At 34.3% G+C, this 19,332-nt stretch overlaps 1 protein-coding gene and 1 non-coding gene across 8 annotated transcripts in view; one reads left to right on the top strand and one right to left on the bottom strand.

Moving 5' to 3' along the window:
* Fktn (fukutin) overlaps nucleotides 1–19,332 on the bottom strand; it is a 98,658-nt gene that overhangs the window by 51,995 nt on the left and 27,331 nt on the right. For all 7 annotated transcript variants that reach the window (XM_040286129.2, XM_078047907.1, XM_021729394.3 and 4 more), the window contains exons 6-10: nucleotides 18,897–19,174; nucleotides 15,294–15,426; nucleotides 9,501–9,630; nucleotides 7,061–7,194; nucleotides 5,228–5,355 (exon numbers count right to left, since the gene is read on the bottom strand). In XM_040286129.2, the coding sequence (XP_040142063.1) occupies nucleotides 5,228–5,355; nucleotides 7,061–7,194; nucleotides 9,501–9,630; nucleotides 15,294–15,426; nucleotides 18,897–19,174 (803 nt within the window). The remainder of the gene's footprint in view (nucleotides 1–5,227; nucleotides 5,356–7,060; nucleotides 7,195–9,500; nucleotides 9,631–15,293; nucleotides 15,427–18,896; nucleotides 19,175–19,332) is intronic.
* LOC120890103 (U6 spliceosomal RNA) lies at nucleotides 6,721–6,823 on the top strand. Its single transcript, XR_005734356.1, has one exon. It is a non-coding gene; the product is annotated as a U6 spliceosomal RNA (small nuclear RNA).

Here is a 19,332-nt window from a genome sequence, read left to right as displayed (position 1 = left end):
ATAAACAAAACAATAAAGATATTGTGCTCATGTATAACTAAAAAATATTTTTTAAAAATGAAGACAATAGTTAAAAACAAAATTTGGAATTTGAATATTTGATAAAAGATGACTTTATGTTCAGGAGTAAAAAAGAGTAAACAGAATGGGTATTATGATACCTGTAAGAAAATGCTTGCCCAGAGAATAGAAAACTAAGTCAGTGCTGTGTTGAAATGTTATGCTTTGTGCCTATACAGCCCAGCAGTAGTAATAGCCGCATAGTAATGATAGTAGTAGCAGTAGCTAATTCTGACATGGTATTTAACAATGTGCTGGGCACTGTTCTAAATGAGTTACATTAACTCATTTACCCTTTTAACTCTTAGCAGAAAACATTTAGGCTCAAGTTGAACAGGCTTGAGGTTAAATTTTGGCTCTGACATTCATGGCCAATGATCTTGAATAAAATTACTTCTCTGAGCTGTAGTTTCCTCATGTCTAACAACTGGTGAAAATACCTAGCCCACTGTGACAATATAGGATTATCTAAAATTAAATACATAAAGTACCTATCATAGTGCCTTATATCTAACAGATACCCTGCTAGCTGTATCTTTATTTTTGCTGTTAATATTCAAATTATTATTCAATCTTATGACCAAGACATTTTTCTGTAGGCATGCAGAGTAAAGTTTAGAAAGAAGAGAATCTTTCTCTCCAGAGTTCCTTTCAGCCTCTTAAAAAATGGCATGCTTTCTATAATGTTTCTCAGCATGAACTACACATGAATAAAATATACAGTATTATAAAATATAAAAAGACCCTTACCTTAGTTTTAAAGGTTTGGGTTCTTCCCCCCTAGGAATGGTAGTGTTAAAAATAGATTTCCTTAAAGTAAACAGTGCCGAAAAGAATGAAAATGGCATATGGCTAGGGGAATCTTCCAAAGAAACTATTTCACACAGCCATCTCCTGTTCTTTTCTCTGCCTTTTAAGGTCACGGTAACATGATAGAAAATCTGGGACTCACACCATCTGTCCAGACAGTTCTATCACTGCTCATTTCTCTTGTTAAATAGTCAGAACACTTCACACTTCCCAAACACTGCTACTATAAAGAGCAGTTGAAGCAGAATGAAAGAAGCTTTTTCTATCCAGAAATGTAGCAGTTGGAAATGAATAGTTCTTTTGAGGTTTGTGAGTTTCATATCATGTCAGTAAGAAGAAAAATTCACCCCTTAGAAGGAAATTTAAGAACAAAAGGACTCTAATACTAGCTCTAGAAATTATCTTTCTTAAAAAAAGGGTGGCACTCTTGTATGAGTTCTTTAAGAACAGATGTGGCACTTTCATACTGAGATAATTACACAGATCTCTAATCTATACATTTCTCATAAGACTAAGAGGAGGAATAGTTTACTACCACTAGTACCAATACTAATAATAGCAGGTAACAATTACTTAGTATTCATGACATTTTTTTTTCTTTGATACTGGTTATTGAACCCTAGGGGACTGAGTTACACACCTAGCCCTTTTTATTTTGAGACAGGATCTCACAAAGTTGTTTATGACCTTACTAAATTACTGAGGTTGGCCTTGAACTTGCCTTCCTCCTGCCTCAGCCTTTTCGCTACTGGAATTACAAATGTGTGCCACAAAGCCTGGTTACTCCATGCGTCTTGTCATTCTTCATAGCTTTCTTTTTTAAAAATTACTTGTTTTAATCCTTAAAATAACTTTATGTGGCAATTTATCATATTATTTCCATTTTACAGTTGAGAAAACTCTGGAAAAAGATGAATAAACTTGCCCAAAGTAATATAGTTGGTTAAATGTAGTGCTGGGATTCTAAAGCAAGCACACTGGCTCCATGCACTATTTTGTATTGTTATACTTTAAAACAAATTTTTCAAAAAAACTCTAATTATATATTAAATTGGCATCTCTTTCATATTTTAAACAAACTATAGTTGAATGTCTAAAACATTTAACCCTCATGTTCATTTAGTTGCAATGACAGTCCAATATATACTTATTAATTTACTAATTTCTAAGCTTTATTAATTTACTAATTTCTGATTCATTAATTTACTAATTTCTAATTCTTTGAATCAGAGCTTACCCAGCAAAAAGGGTTGTCATTTAGAAAGAAAAGAAAAACTATAATAAAAGCTTCAAGAATGTGCTCTAGGGAAATGCAAATCAAAATCACCCTAAGAAACCATCTCACTCCAGTAAGATTGGCAGCCATTATGAAGTCAAACAACAATAAGTGTTGGCGAGGATGTGGGGAAAAGGGTACACTTGTACACTGCTGGTGGGACTGCAAATTGGTAAGGCCAATTTGGAAAGCAGTATGGAGATACCTGGGAAAGCTGGGAATGGATCCACCATTTGACCCAGCTATCGCCCTCCTCGGACTATTCCCTGAGGATCTTTTTTTTTTTTTTTTTTTTTTTTTTTTTTTTTTAAAGAGAGAGTGAGAGAGGAGAGAGAGAGAGATAGAGAGAATTTTTAATATTTATTTTTTAGTTCTCGGCAGACACAACATCTTTGTTGGTATGTGGTGCTGAGGATCGAACCTGGGCCGCACGCATGCCAGGCGAGCGCGCTACCGCTTGAGCCACATCCCCAGCCCCTCCCTGAGGATCTTAAAAGAGCGTACTATAGGGATACTGCCACATCAATGATCATAGTGGCACAATTCACAATAGCTAGACTGTGGAACCAACCTGGATGCCCTTCAATAGATGAATGGATAAAAAAATGTGGCATCTATATAAAATGGAGTACTACGCAGCAATAAAAAATGACAAAGTCATAGAATTTGCAGGGAAATGGATGGCATTAGAGCAGATTATGCTAAGCGAAGCTAGCCAATCCTTAAAAAACAAATGCCAAATGTCTTCTCTGATATAAAGAGAGCAACTAAGAACAGAACAGGGAGGAAGAGCATGAGGAAAAGATTAACATTAAACAAAGACGAGTGGGGGGAGAGAAGGAGAGAGAAGGGAAAACATATGGAAATGGTAGGAGACCCTCAATGTTACACAAAATTACATAGAAGAGGATGTGAGGGGAAAGGGGGGGAACAAGGGAGAGAATTGAACAACAGCACATGAGGTAGAGAGGGATGATGGGTGGGGAGGGGAGGGGGGATAGTAGGGGATAGGAAAGGTAGCAGAATACAACAGTATGCCATTAGGTAAAAATGTGAGTGTGTAACCGATGTGATTCTGCAATTTGAATTTGGGGTAAAAATGGGAGTTCATAACCCAATTGAGTCAAATGTATGAAAGAAGATATATCATGAGCTTTGTAATGTTCTGAACAATCAATAAAAAATATAAAAAAAATTGATGTTTTATAGACCTAAATCTAAAAAAAAAAAAAAAAAACGAAAAAAAGAATGTGCTCTAGGATCAGCATCAGTTTGGGGATGCTTTATGACTCTGAAAAAAGGTTTGAACTACTCTCAAACTTTCAGAACAAGTTCAGTCTTACATAAAGACTCCTTGCCTTCAGATAAAAATTCAGGAATCCCAGGAGGGTGGGTCAATGTACTCAGAAGAAATCAGGATGAGTCTGGAAATCCTTCCTATTTATAGAATTCTCCTTTAAGTTCAATGGCTCAAATCCTTCCTATTTATAGAATTCTTTATGTTCAATGGCTCAAATAGATTAACTAATAGAAGCCCCAATCTCAGGTAGTTGGTGAGGTAAATTTATGCCACTGGTCACGTGACATGATAATGGCACTAATGATAGTGATCACATTATAATCATAAAATTAATAATACTAGATAACAATATCAATAAGTCCCTAAATGCTGCTAACTTACTAAGTACTAAGCACTACATTAAGTTATGTAAGGGATATTGTGAATAGTGGTTATATAAGTCTGAACTCTAGATACAGACTGCTGTTTGACTGCTTCATTTACTTGAACAAATAACACTTAAGTTCTCAGAGAGCCTTACAGATCCTCAGGTTGGGTTGTGCCTGAAACAGTGCTATAGCAGTGTTCAGAACAGTGCTGATACAGTAATTCTTACCTAAATTTAATAGATGAGGCACTTCATGTTCAGAGAAGTTGAATTGTCAAAGTTAGGGTGGAGATGAAATTTCTCAGAGTTGCCTGACCCAAGCCTATGCTCTTTGGGCTGCTGTGCTCTTGCTCACTCTCTCTTTCCATTCTACCCCACTCCGTGGAGAGTGTGCATTACAGAAGAGAGCAGGTACTCTAATGTCATTTTTGTCTTATCCAGTATAAGAGTTTGAGTAGGACAGCATTTTAAAAAACTTAAGTATTAATAATACCAATCTAACATACTAAATTTCATCAATTCTGAACACCTCTCTTCCTAATCTGTGAATCATGTCATATAACAGTGTTTTCCCTTTATTAGTCACATGTAAAATACTGTTACATCATTCATTGATAAACTATGGTAGCTGTTATGCCCAAAGTATATTCTTTATTTCTATATTACAGGCACATTTCTAAAGCTTGCCCAGCACTCATGGACTCATCCCCATTTAATCTCAATTTCTTCACTTAAACTTCATTTCACCATGACTATCTCCTTACCAACCCTAACCCATTCCTATATAATTATCAGACTCCTATAACTGTGATGGGCAGTGTTTTTTACTTTATTCTCTGAGCTTGATTTTTGTGTGCCTTGCTTTGATATTCTCTTTTTGAATGACTTCAGAGTTTTGATCATGACTCCTTCCATTGATAAACCTAGGAATATTTCCTCCTCCCAGACTGTCCTTATAGGAGGTTCTGCCTTCACAGGCATAACTAGACTCTATGGGTAAGCTAAGAAAGCATAAACTAAATAATGGAGCCTTGACAAATGTGGGTTCTTTTTCTTTTAGTTATTCCCCTGTTTTTTTAAAGCTATTTTTAAAAATATTTATTTTTTTAGGTGTAGATGGACAACACAATGTCTTTATTTTCGTGTGGTGCTGAGGATCGAACCCGGGTCACGCCTATGCTAAGTGAGCGCTCTACCGCTGAGCCACAATCTCAGCCCCAAAACTATTTTTTTTAGTTGTAGGTGGACACTATATACTTATTTATTTTTATGTGGTGCTGAGGATCAAACCCAGTGCCTCATATACGCGAGGCTGGCACTCTGCCACTGAGCTATAGCCCTAGGCCTCCCCTATTTTTTTCTTTCTGAAATTACTTTTATAGCCACTTTTAATAAATACTTATCTGATTCATACTTAAATTTTTTTCCTGATTTGGCCTGAGTGCCTCCATTCCACATATGGTCAGTCTCTTCATAGAAGAAAAAAATGTCAAGTTTTACATCATCTTTTCCCTGGAAGGAGAGTTCCAAGCTGTCTTCCACCTAGGGTGAAGATGAAAACTTTCATAGATTGAAATAATGGCAATACATTTTTAAAAATTTTAGAAAATTAAAAGGATTCTTAACTTTTATATATACATAGCATTAATTTTAAGATACATGTTTTTTTCAAGTTGTAGCACCTCTGAAATTAGGATGTATCAGTAATAATGTTTAATTTTTCTTAAATGCACATAAAAATAATTTTTCTTACAACAGATGACAACTCAAAGTAAATGACTTATGGTAGTTAAAATTATCACTGCAGAGAAAATGGAAACATTCTGCTCTAGAGTCCTTTCTGACTAAAGAAGGAAAGGATCCAAAGAAAAATTACTTCCTTAATAACCAAGAAAAATAATCAGGAAATAAGTCTCTCATCATCATCAATCGATAAGTATGTAAAGCAGCATTACATATAACCACATTCTAGCACAGATCATTACATTATATACATGATAAAAGAATAAATAAAAAATTAAGGTACAGAAAAAAAATTGAGAGGATTTCCTTAAAGTACTTATCCTATAAATAATTATATGTCCATCAGATTTGGTGTAGCTGTCTATTTCATTACTAGTCACATAAAAATTTGTGTCACCTCCACCCTCCAAATCAGTGAGCTTCTCAAAGATAAGAACTGTAATTTATTCATTTTCGTGTTTCAGGTGCAGAGAACAGTACCAGACATGGTGAATGTTCAGTAAAGGTTAAATGACAAAAGCTCTATTGCTTTGACTTGGACCTCAGGAAAATATTTGATTAAACCTTTTTAGAAAAATAGGATGATTATTTTTGATGAAAGAAATAATTTTCTAGAGACTAAATATATTTCTACTTGCTTTACAGGATAATACTTCCCTGGGACAGGCAAATTAAGAGCAAAATGATCACAAAGGGTCATGGGCTTAGGAGCATAGAAATCAAATTGTCTGGAGTAACATTTTATCTTCACCATAATATCCTATCCCTGAGAAATAGACCTCTGAGGAAACTGCTATAACTTAGGACATGTGAGATAAACAAGAAATTGAAGTACTTCTTTAAAATGATTCTAAATTTCTACCCCCTAGCAATCAGTGAACTGTTTTGTGTTGATAATTATAATGACATTAATTCAGAGGTAAACATAAAATTAAATGACTAATGAGAAACAATATAACTTCAGATAAGGTGGGTGGGATTACTTTTTTACATTAAATATTGCCTAATAAAGTAACAATAAATTCATTTATAAGAGTCAAAGATCCTTCTTTCCTCATTGATAGATTAAAAGCCAGATTTTCCTAGCTTTTCATTAAATTGTGCAGAAATCACAAGTGGTAACAAACATCCATTGATACGGAGTGACAAAATTATATAAGCACTGCTAGCTCCAGCAACACGTATACTAAAATTGGAACAATGCAGAGAAGATTAGCATGTCCCTGTGCAATGATGACACACAAATTGTGCAGTGTTCCATTTTTTTCATATTGAGCAGTTTTCTTAGGCAAATGTAGTGATCTACTCAGAACTGGACCAATTATATTTAAAATATTTTACTCAACTCACATATTTTTTTAAAAATTTGGTATATCTATACCAGCAACACTTGCCAAAATAAACTATTGCTTTTAAAACGAAAAAAATTATTCTGAGTTACATACTATAAACTCTATCATTGAGATATGTCACTTATAAAATAAAGACAAGTTTTGTTACTGACCTTCCCAAACTTGTGTTTGAGTGGAAGTCCTGCATCCTGAAATGCTATAATAATATCAGATTTGTAATCTTGTATAAAAATCCCTAGGTCAACATCTTTGCTATAAGGAATAATATTGCACTGCCGATACCATCCTAAAACAAAACATAATTTTTATTAAAAATTTAAATTTAAAAATTGGTCATTATAATAGCTGATCTTTGTAACAATGGGTTTTACTTCACAGGGTTAGACTGAGAATTCTTTTTCAAAACTATTTTTTAGAAAATTAAAATTCCAAATGAAACGACTCAGGTATAGGAATCTGTCCATCTAAATTTCTTCACTGGTCTGAGCACTCAACTTCCTCATAAACTTTCATGACATATTTAATTTCTGTATAAATCATTAGCTTTAAATGGGTCATCTACTTTATTTTCATTTTTTAAAAAGAGAATTGGCATTTATATGAGTAAATAAATGGCCCATTATTGAGCTTCCAACCCATAATGGGCCATCCATTTAAAAAGTTAAGTTGCTGTTCAGAATGTTTAATCATTGACATTTAGTGATGAAGGCTGCTTTTAAGGTGTCCTAAAAACACTTAATTTTATTAATCATTATACCTTTCTTGAGTTAATATTTATAGAATTAACCAGCTCTGAATAGCTCATTTCTGATGGATAATATTTAAAAAGGAGCAACATTAGCTTCAATTTTCAACACACTGCCAAAAGATACTTAAGTGTTTACTATGTCTATTCACTAAGATACTAGAGCATTGTCCTAAAAAAAATAAATTACTGAAGACTTCTGAGTTTCCCTTATTATCCTACTAATCTTTCCATCCAAATTATTTTAAAAGTAAACAATATTCCACATTTACCCTAACAGACATTGCTAAATAAGTATTAACAATTACCCTGATAGACAGTGCTATAGGAATTCCACGATAATCTATTAAATAATTATAAACTATAAAAAATGGAAGGCTCATCTAATACAACTTTCTTATTTCAAAAATACCCTTAAATCAAGAAAAGCATGGGTCTAAAAAGTCAAAACAAACTATGACAAATGTTTACTTTGTTTTTTGAACCCAGGGGCACTTTACTCTATCCCCACCCCTTTTTATATTTTATTTTGAGACAGGGTTTTGCTAAGTTGCTGAGGCTGACGTTGAACTTGTAATCCTCTTGCCTCAGTTTCCCAAGTTGCTGGGATTATAGGTGTATGCTACCATGCCCAGCTATGACAAAAATGTTTAAGAAGTATTTTTTTTTCCTTAAAGAGAGGGGGGGAGGGAGGAGAGAGAGAGAGAGAGAGAGAGAGAGAGAGAGAGAGAGAGAGAGAGAGAGAGAGAGAATTTTTAAAAATATTTATTTTATATTTTTCGACGGACACAACATCTTTATTTATATGTGGTGCTGAGGATTGAACCCAGGCTGCACGCATTCGAGGCAAGCGCACTACCGATTGAGCCACATCCCCAGCCCCAAGAAGTATTTTTAATGATACACACTATAACACAACTTTGCTTCTACAGTTAAACCTTAAAGCAAATATCACACAATTGTGTGAGCAATGTTCCTCTTTTAGCTTATTCTAGTTGTAAGCTCCTTGATAGGAAGAATCATGTAATCGTCCAACATGGCCCAACAGAAGGATAACCACATATCAGAGTTTATACTTATTGTACCAGAATAAATAGCTATGGCATTTCATTTCACTCTCAAAGGTATCCTTATTTGAACAATAAATTATATGGCAACTCTATGAAGTTGAAGTTCTAATCAAGAAACAATGAATACAGCTACAATCAACCATAGTTTTAGTAACAGGAAACAAAAATAGAACAACTTTTAAGATTCTAAATAATTGTAAATTCCAAATAAGTCTGATCTAATGAATAGTGGTCACAGATTTGAAAATTTTTCTTAGGTTCTAATAGCAACTTGTCTAAGGACTACAGAAAAGTCTGTAGTTCTCCCTTGCTGATGAATAATATTATCTAATCAGTGATACTCTGAATGATATGGAAAAGGTCTGTATACCTGAAGACATCCCTTTCACTCTTCCTCTCATTAGATATATAAGTTAAAAAAATAGGAGTTTTTTTAAAAAGCAAAAAACAATCTTTAGAATAGAAATAATAAAATGCTAATTTTTAGATTACCTGAAAATGAACTATAGTCTCCATACATATTCTGATGTAAACTTTATACACATTACATACACTGGTAAATACAAACATAGTCTTCCAAAGATTCTACTTTACATTTCTGAAATTAATTTTCTTTAAAAAAATCAATATTGATCTTTGCTACATGCATAAATGTTTACTCGGACTATAAATATTACACTTTGAATGTCACTAATGTTTTGTCAACTTAATTGGTTATCCCTAAAGACAAAAAGGATAAATGATGAGAAGACAAATATAAAGCAGGAAGAATTTTACCTAAGCAAGTTCCACTGCTCAGCCAAAAGCGTACTCCCAATTTCTTTAACGTTTTGGCTGCTAGTTGCAATAATTCCTTAGCACTCTTCCGAAAAACCATAGCTTCCACAGTGTTATCATCAAGGTACTGCTACAGATTAAATAAACAATAGTCAGCTATTAGAGCCATTTCCAAATTGCTGGAAACATTTCTGTGACATCTGAATTATATCTGGTAATTAACCCAATATTATATATATTTTTCTATAATAAATATCAAGTTTTATAGTTACTTTTTAGTCACACATTAAAATAAGAATATAAGAGTAGTTTTTAGGAGAAATCAAGAAGGAATACACTTATACTTTTATCAACTTCCTCCTTCCAGTCACAATTTGGCAGGGTGGGCAATTAGGGGGAAAAGAAGGCTAATTAAGATAGTTACAAGTATAACTGAAACAAAATAACTTAAATAGTGCTTTTATCATTCATTGATGCTACTGTCCTTTAAAAACTGCATAGTAAAGAGGAAAGAGGATTTTGAATCAAATTATCTGTGTTCAAATTTATGATCATTTCTTTTTAGCTATGACCCTCTGCATATAATCCTGGAAGAAAATAAGTTCAGTGAAGAAGGTTACTTCTTGCTATTTATGACATATTTCCCAGTGACTAGAACAGAGCCTGCATTTTTGTTGACTCAATGAGAGAATGAAAGAATAAACAAACCTCTCTTAGATCTAATTTTCTCATCTGTAATTGAGTATAATAATTATACTTACATGATTGCTGGGCAGATTTAAGGAGGAAAATGCCTTGTAAAAGATAATTATTATCATCATTTACTCAGTTTTCTTGTTTTTCTGATTTTTTTTTTCATGTTTAGAGTTTTAGGACTGAGGAAAGCACTATAAATTCTTCAGTGATGCTTCACTAACTATAGGACAAAGACCTAAATTATTTGGCCTAGGAGACAAGGACATTATGTTCTGGTCCCTTACTATTAGTCCAATCTAACCTCCGCCCTCCTTACAATTCATTTTGCAGCAATAAAATGTAACTTTCCAATTATACTACAATTTTTCTAGCCTCTATGACTTTATATATGTTGTTTTCTTTGCCCTATATGGTCTATGCCTCTTGAAAAAGACAAAATTTAGTATCATGATTTAAATATGTCCATTTAATTTTTCCTGTTTAGCCAATGAACAGACAAGAATCCTGGGATCCAGAAAGATCCTCCAAAGTATCAAAGAAGAATAACATGATAGGATGTACCTACTCATTTTATGGATGAGGAAACTAAGGCTCAAATATTTTCCGGAGATCTCTGAGCAAATTAGTAAAAGAACAAGAATGTAACTGTCTAGATATTCCTAGGTCAGTTATCCAGATATTTCCAGATTCCCTTTGATTTTTCACTGAAATTCTATTGGTGAAGCTCATGAATTATTGTGTAATGCATTTTTTTTTCCTGTGAAAAAAAATCAAGTTCAGAAAAATGTATAGTATCCTAATTCTGAACTTTGTAGGTGATTTGTGAAAATAATTAAAAGTAAATAGAGTCAGGAGAAAATTTCCTCTTCTTCCTTCCTGAACTATTCAATACAAGAGCCATTAGGGAGGGCAGAGCAATAGAGGTTTTTGTGCATAGGGATGGCCTAGTATTACGGGATGTCAGAGCCAAGCAGGGTTAAGGAGAGCCACCCTGCAGGTGAGCAGCCAGATGTAGGAATTCAGAGACTGAGTAGGGTGACAATGGTGCCTACACAGAGGAGCAGCCCAGCAAGGGCAGCAATGTCCATGGCAGGGTGAGAAAAACATCCACATGGGGAGGGGGGTCTGTCAAGAGATTGGTTATATATGGGAATACTAAACAAATAAGTAAATATACTAAGAACAATGGAAGTTAAAAAGGGAGCCAGAAATACAAAAATGGACCCTATGTTGTTCAGTTGAAATTTATAACATACCTGGAATAGAGATAATGATGTGAATTCAGATTTTAGTAGAAAAAGATAAAATATAGAGATACACACCATATCCCTGTCCACTGACAGGGCCTGTGTGTAGGAAAACCAAATAGCAATGGATACCAGATTCTGGCTTCTATTGTGGTTTGGATGTGAGATGTCCCCCCAAAGCTCACATGTAACACAATACAAAAAGGTTCTGGGGAGAATGATTGGGTTGTAAAGTCTTAACCTAATCAGCGATTTAATCCTGAAAGGGATTAACTGAGTGGTAACTGAAGTGGTGAAATGTGGCTAGGAGGTGGGATTGGGGCATGACTTTGGGATATATTTATCTGTATATGGTTGAGTGGAGTCTCTTTTTGCTTCATGGTCACCATCATGGGAGCTGCTTCCCTCAGCCACACTCTTCCACCAGGATGTTCAGCCTCACCTTGAGCCCCAAGAAATGGAGCCAGCCTTCTATGGATTAAGACCTCTGAAACCATGAGCCCTCAAATAAACTTTTTCTCCCCTAAAATTGTTCTAGTCAGGTCCTTTAGTCACAGTAGCAAAATAATTTACTAAAACAGGTTCTTTAAAGAACCAGAAATCAGAGAAAAAGTTGATCCCAGGGTTGGGGAGGGGAAATTACATAATAAGCCTAGAACATCTTGTTATGTTAAAATCTTAAGAATATAATCTAATCCCTTAAATAAAATAGGAAACCTTGAGTCTACACTGATAAAAACAAATGAAAGTTTGACAAGGAAGTCTAGGGATGTAGCTCAGTGGTAGGCTGCTTGCCTAGCATGCACACTTCACACTGGGTGTTAATAAGGGAAAAATAGAAACTTAATGTGAGGCTGGTAGATAAAACAAATCAAGTTCATGATATGAACATAAACAGCAATGGGACAAATCAAAATCAGGCAGCACCTGATGGCATACACTTCTGTGTATTCCTTGTAAAGATGTTTAATCTGAATCAAACATGAGGAAAAATCCGATAAACTCTCAAATGAGTGACATTTTATAAAATATCTGGACCATATTCTTCAAAAGTATCAAGGTCATGAGAGTAATAAAGAACTGAGAAACCCCAAACAGAAAGAGACTAAGGAGACAGGAAAATTAGTACATGTTCCTTTTATTATAAAGGTCATTAATGAGATAATTATCAGGATTTCAATGGGAGCAAATGGTAATAATCTGTATTAATTTCCTAATTTTGGGGCTGGGGATGTGGCTCAAGCGGTAGCGCGTGAGCTTGCCTGGCATGCGTGCAGCCCGGGTTCATTCCTCAGCACCACATACAAACAAAGATGTTGTGTCCTCCGAGAACTCTCTCTCTCTCTCTCTCTCTCACTTTCTTAAAAAAGTTCCTAATTTTTCTTGTTTTTAGAAAATGCTAACTTATTTGAGGTGGTAGAACATCTAATCTACAGCATACTCAAAATGCTATTTGTATTGTATTCACAACTTTTATCTAAGCCTAAAACTGTTTAAAAATCATTATTTAAAAAAATTTAGGGGCTGTGGGTGTGGCTCAAGCGGTAATGCGAGGGGCACTGGGTTCGATCCTCAGCACCACATAAAATAAAATAAAGATGTTGTGTCTGCCGAAAACTGAAAATTAAAAAAAAAAATTTAGGAGTCTACAGTGTAAGTTTATTTGATAAATTCAGTTTGTCTGGGCATTATATTTAAGACTATTTGGCGCCATCAAGTGTTCAAATATATACATGCTCACTTCAATTGCAAAACATACTCTCCTTGTTATTTTTTAATCATGGTTCTAACATAAGAAATAATGAAGGAAACATTTAAGAGGATAAGGATAAAAAAATGTTATCAGTGGGCTAGGGATGTGGCTCAATCGGTAACGCCCCCGCCTGGCACACATGCAGCCCAGGTTAGATCCTCAGCACCACATACAAACAAAGATGTTGTGTCTGCTGAAAACTAAAAAATAAATATTAAAATTCTCTCTCTCTCTTTAAAAAAAAATGTTATCAACACCATTCAATAATATCAATACATTAGCAGGAGAAAAAAAACAAATTATGTATCACAAATCTGCCTCATTGTGAGTGAATGATATAGAAAAACATTGTGGATGAATACAAAGTTCCATCTGTTTGTGTCATGAATATGACCTACAAACAGCATTACAGTTTTGCTGTTGGATGGTACTTTAAACACCCAAATGATAAGGCTATAAGCTGATTTGCACTTTGAACACCCTTTATCCATGTTCTTTACTCAAATGCTGATTGTTTGCTTTAATATTTCAAAACCAGGGATAAAAAATATAGAATTAGAAAGTAACAGCTGTCATTGCACACCTGTAATCCCATACCTATCATACCAGTGTCTCAGGAGGCTGAGGCAGGAGGATCACAAGTTCAAAGCCAGCCTCAGCAACTTAGCTAGGCCATAAGCAACTTAGTAAAACCCTGTCTAAAAATAAAACATACAAAGGTCTAGGTATTTGGCTCAGTGATTAATTCCTCTGGGTTCAATCCCTGGTAGTACCAAAAAAAGAAAAAAAAAAGTATGATACTCTCCACATTATTTTTTCAGTTATTGTGAATCATTTTACATTTTGTGCTGTCTTTTCACAAATGAGAAAGGCAAATGAGTGGGCAAATGCTTGTTAGGTCTCAAAAAAAAATCATTTGATTCAGATAAGCACTAATTCTCCATGTATTTTTGCATATTTTCTTTGTGTCACATACTGTGATAGATACTGGGGCTCCAGAGGTGAATAAGAAGATTATCATCAAGAAATACACATAATTTAGTGGGGTGACAAGATAGACATTTGCAAAACACTGTGATAAATGCCATGACAAAAGTGGCAACCAGAGCAATTTCCTTAAGGCAGGAAGAGTGAGTCTTGTTTAAGCACCAAACTCTCTTCTGCTTCCTGTTACCATGTGGTAGGTGCTGGGCAGCCCTTGCCTACAAGAGTAAGCCCAACCACATGTATGATTTTTTTAGTTTTTTATCCATGAAGTTCAGTAAATTTTATAACCCTGCTGTTACAATTCTAAAGAAAGAGGGCTAGGAAGGTACACTCAGACTGCAAGGCCTAGGCTTTAGTGCCAGCAGATCATATCAGAGAAACCTTGTATTTGTGGTCTTAGGCACTTAGCAACAATTATAAAGCTGGTACTTCATTTTATGATTCTGTTCCTCCTTGTGTGTGCAGGTTTTTTTTTTTTCTTTTTTTTTTTTTTGTTGTTGTTTTGGTAGAGAACCCCAGAAGATAAAGGGGCAAGTTTCAGGACTAGGGTACCAAAACCCCACTGTCATTTTGTCTGTTTCCACTTTATCTCTGGCTTCATGTTAGCTCTTAAAGTCGAACTTTCTTGCCCTTCAAAATCACATTTTATATCCCCAGGGCCAGAAGCCTAGGAAACAGGCTTTCAATAAATGTTCACTGCATTGAAAGCTAGAGCAACAGAATAAAGTAAAGTTCAAAAAGAATTGGTCTTTGTGTAGCATTTGCCTTCAAAAACCCTTTATGAACACAAAAATTCATATTCAGCAGAAAAACTCTGAAAATTTTTTTTCAGAAAAATATTTTCTAAATCCATGTGGTCCATCTTCTAGAGTAACCTCATTCTTCCTGGATTGCTTCAGAAAGATAATCTACCATCTTCTATCAAGTTTATAAGCTATTGCAACTAAAGGCAGAGACCAATGGTAAACCCATCAAAGTCTATTAAAAAAGAACAATAAGTATTAACTTATATTTCACCTACTGTCCATAAGTCCTTTCATTTCCCCCTAAAATATTAAAAATAAGCATATTTCCTTTAATTTAAAAGTATAATATTTGGTTGTCTCTAACCTGCAAGAATGCTCGAGCTTCTTTATATCTGCACTCAATAAACCTAGAGTGTGGTATTTCTTCCAGAAAGTGCACTGGATCTTTTGGAATACGAACTTCTAGTCCATCAATAGTAACTTGCTGTAATTCTGGCCTGAAAACAAAAGATTATAAGAAAATAATTCAGAAAACTGGCAGTCTTTTAAAAATATTAAACATTAGCAAAATAGCTAAATATCAAGTGTGAAGAATATGGAAAATGACAACCCCAAAGACAATGTGACTAGGGAGGAGGGAGAGAAAATAAGGCAAACATTAATCCTTCCTAACAACATTGAGTCCTGAAGGGACTGAGTGCTAGTCCCTGAACTTTCACCCTTTCCCACTGCCAAAGAGTCCTAGAAGAAAAAAAGAAAACAATAAAGCTCTGGGTAACAATGGATCCTGGAGGAAGAAGATAAGCAATGAATGCTGGGCTCTGAGCTTTCATTCCTTCCCAGTAACAATAAGTTTTGAATTTTTTACAACTTTTATCCTGACTGCTCAAACCAACATATTCTGCTTCATTCTCCAATGATTAAGCCACCCTCATTGTAAACACAGACCCCTTCTGTAACAGGTGGCCATTTTCTATCCAGAAAGTAAGCCCATCCGATGTTGGACTCTGCTGCTGAATAAAAGACAGTGCTGGTCTGTGAGGTTTGTTCCCATCTTCATTATTTGTGCTTACGAAGTGTGTTTTCTTTCTCAGGTACCAATTAGTAATTTTAATATGACTTTGAAAATCTGACATCAAACAGCAACTGAGTTTTAAGTATTTGGCTCATATATTTTAAAGTATTTTTATACTTGTTCATACATACTTCAGTATTTTAGACAAAAAAGAAAGGTAAATGATTTATTTTTAAACTACTGATTTACTTCTAAAGAAATAAATGTTCTTTTGAGTAATTAAAATAGTCTAGAACTCATTAACAGGCAAAATGCTATGTGGGAATCAGCCATGTATATTTTGGACCCCCCCATTCTAAAAATATTCCTTGAGTTTTCCATTCCTCTTTATATAAAATCTTACAAATAGTGATGGCTTTTATTTATTAGCAAACATATTTAATAAGTATTTGTTGACTGACAATCCTGAACTTCACTAAATTATTAATGAAACTTTGAAATAAACTCACGAGACTTTACAAAACAAACTAAAAGATGTTTTCCTAAAGAAACTTATTTGAAATACATAATGAAAAAAATATGCATAGAATTGGCCAGAGAACCCTATAATTTTATGATTAAAATAATAAGAGGAGCCAATATTAACAACAAATTATTTTTCACTACCCTCTATAATGTTATTGGTCATTTTACTGCTAAAAACTTGGTTTGGTTTAGGAAAGGTTTGAATTTACCTACACAAAAAGCGTAGATAGGGGCTGGGGTTGTGGCTCAGCGGTAGAGCACTCGCCTCACACGTGTGAGGCCCTGGGTTTGATCCTCAGCACCACATAAAAATAAATAAATAAATAAAAATTAAAGGCATGTAAAAAAATGTATAGACAGCTTCAGTTTTGGATAATTTTTTCAGTCATTTCTCAAATATGTGATTTTAGATACTAATAAGAAGGCAAAAAAATAGTTTAAGTGTAACAGATAAGCATTGTCTCTCTGGAAGTTTCCAAGAAAGGATTACAACTTGAAAATTCTTACAAGGATTTCAAACTTTAAGGCAAATGATAAATATTTATTGCTACCTGAATATAAGATTATGATATTTAAAACAAACCGTAAGATCACTATTAGTGACTTCAAAAGGGGAAGAAAAGTATAACTCTAGGTTAGAAACTTCAAGTTCATTATCTAATTTCAAGATTTTTTAAATTCAGTAATTGCTAATATAATTATCAAATTTTACATGGATCCCTTCAAATAACTGTTTCTCATTAAGAAACATTTCTATTACTAAGATTACAAAGGACATATTTCTATATAGAGTTGACCAATAGAATGAAATGACAAAATTATGCTATGTACATATATGAATATGCCACAACATATTTGACCTTTGTATATCTATATCTATATCTGAATATCTATAAAGCTCAAATTTAAAAAACAACAAGAACAAAATAAATAGAAAGAAGACCAGTAGAGTAGAGGAAAGGCAGTGGGGGGAGGAGAAGGAGAGGGACAAAGGAAGTATTTGGGACTGAAATGGAGCAAATTATATATTCCATGCATGTACGACTATGTCAAAATGAACCCCCCATTATGTACAAGTATAATGCACTAATAAACACATAAAATTATATAAGAAATTGCATAAGACAAAGGCACAAAATAATAAATTAAAAACACCCATGTCTCCACCACAGAAATTGAATCTTGTTAGCTTCCTTTCAGTTTTCTATGTATCCAGTTTTCTATACATTCCCTACATTCTCCCTAGAAATAAAACTTATCTTTTTTTTCCATTATTTATTCCTTATTCTTAATACTAAGTATGTGTAGTATTCTTTTTTTAAAATTTTCTTTAGTTGTGAATGGACACAATATCTTTTTATGTATTTATTTATTTATTGGGTACCAACGATTGAACTCAGGGTATTTGGCCACTGAGGCACATCCCCAGTGCTATTTTGTATTTTATTTAGAGACAGGGTCTTTTTATTATTATTATTATTAGTTGTTCAAAATATTACAAAGCTCTTGACATATATTTCATACATTTGATTCAAGTGGATTATGAATTCCCATTTTTACCCCATATACAGATTGCAGAATCACATTGGTTACACATCCACGTTTTTACATACTGCCATACTAGTGTATGTTGTACTCTGCTGCCCTTCCTATCCTCTACTATCCCCCCTCCCCTCCCCTCCCTTCCCATCTTCTCTCTCTACCCCATCTACTGGAATTCATTTCTCTCTCTTTTTTTCTTTTTTTCCCCTTTCCCCTCACTTCCTCTTATATGTAATTTTGTATAATAATGAGGGTAGAGACAGGGTCTTACTGAGTTGCTTAGGTGCCTTGCGTCACTGTTGTTAAGGCTGGCTTTGAACTTTCCATTCTCCTGTCTCAGGCCTCCTGAGCCACTGCCATTACAGGCGTGCACCACTATGGCAGCCTATATTTATTTTTATGTAGTACTGAGGATCAAACCCAGTGCTTCAGATGTGTGAAGCAAGTGCTCTACCACTAAGCCATGACCTCAGTCCCTATATAGTATTCTTAATACTATATATATAAGTATATATCCATGAACATAATTTATCCTGTATTTGAGCTTTTTATAAGTATAATCATAATATTTGTATTCTTCTCTACCTTGTTTGTGTCACTCAACATTGTAGGATTTATCCCTGCTATTGTTTAGAGCTGTAGTCCATTCATTTCCCTGCTGTAGAATACTTCACTCTATATTTTATACACACACACACACATACACACAAACACAATACATATAAATTTATCCTTTTATTGCTTTTCATTTAGAAGCATTAAGAACAATGTTATTATGAGCATTCGTTTGAATTATATATTAGATTTCATTATAAAATGTAAAAAAAAAAAAAGTATAAGAACCTACCTATGGACAACATTTACTGGCTTTGGCTCTAAACTTACCTGTCAAAAGCACCAGGATAACGACCAAACTGTAACTTTCGAAAAGGAAAAAATTTCTTGTCAATGTGTCCTTTGAGTCGTAGATGGCCATGCCAGAGGTAGTTGCCACTTCTTTCATGAAAGACCACCAAATGGATGGCATGAGTGGCCAATCTGCAGATATAGTGCAGGGGGATTTCAGTTCCAGAAAGTGAGTCTATCCCATCTAGCCGAGGATCTTTGCTTTCAATCTTTAGGCACTGAAATCCCATATTTTCAGCTATCCGAAACCAGCCTTCCTATTGGAATTGAATAAACATCAAACTTGAATATTTAAAACAAAATATTAGTAGCACTAATGACTATTAAACTGAGTTAAGTCATTTTTGTGCTAATCTACTCACTGCCAGAAGATTTAGAAATGAGGGGGTTGAACAGAGTGGAATAAAAAAGAAAA

Source organism: Ictidomys tridecemlineatus, chromosome 4 (genome assembly GCF_052094955.1).
Source record: "Ictidomys tridecemlineatus isolate mIctTri1 chromosome 4, mIctTri1.hap1, whole genome shotgun sequence".
Lineage (NCBI taxonomy): Eukaryota > Metazoa > Chordata > Mammalia > Rodentia > Sciuridae > Ictidomys > Ictidomys tridecemlineatus.
The sequence above is the reverse complement of the archived record's forward strand: the minus strand, read 5'-3'. Positions and strand labels throughout refer to the sequence as shown.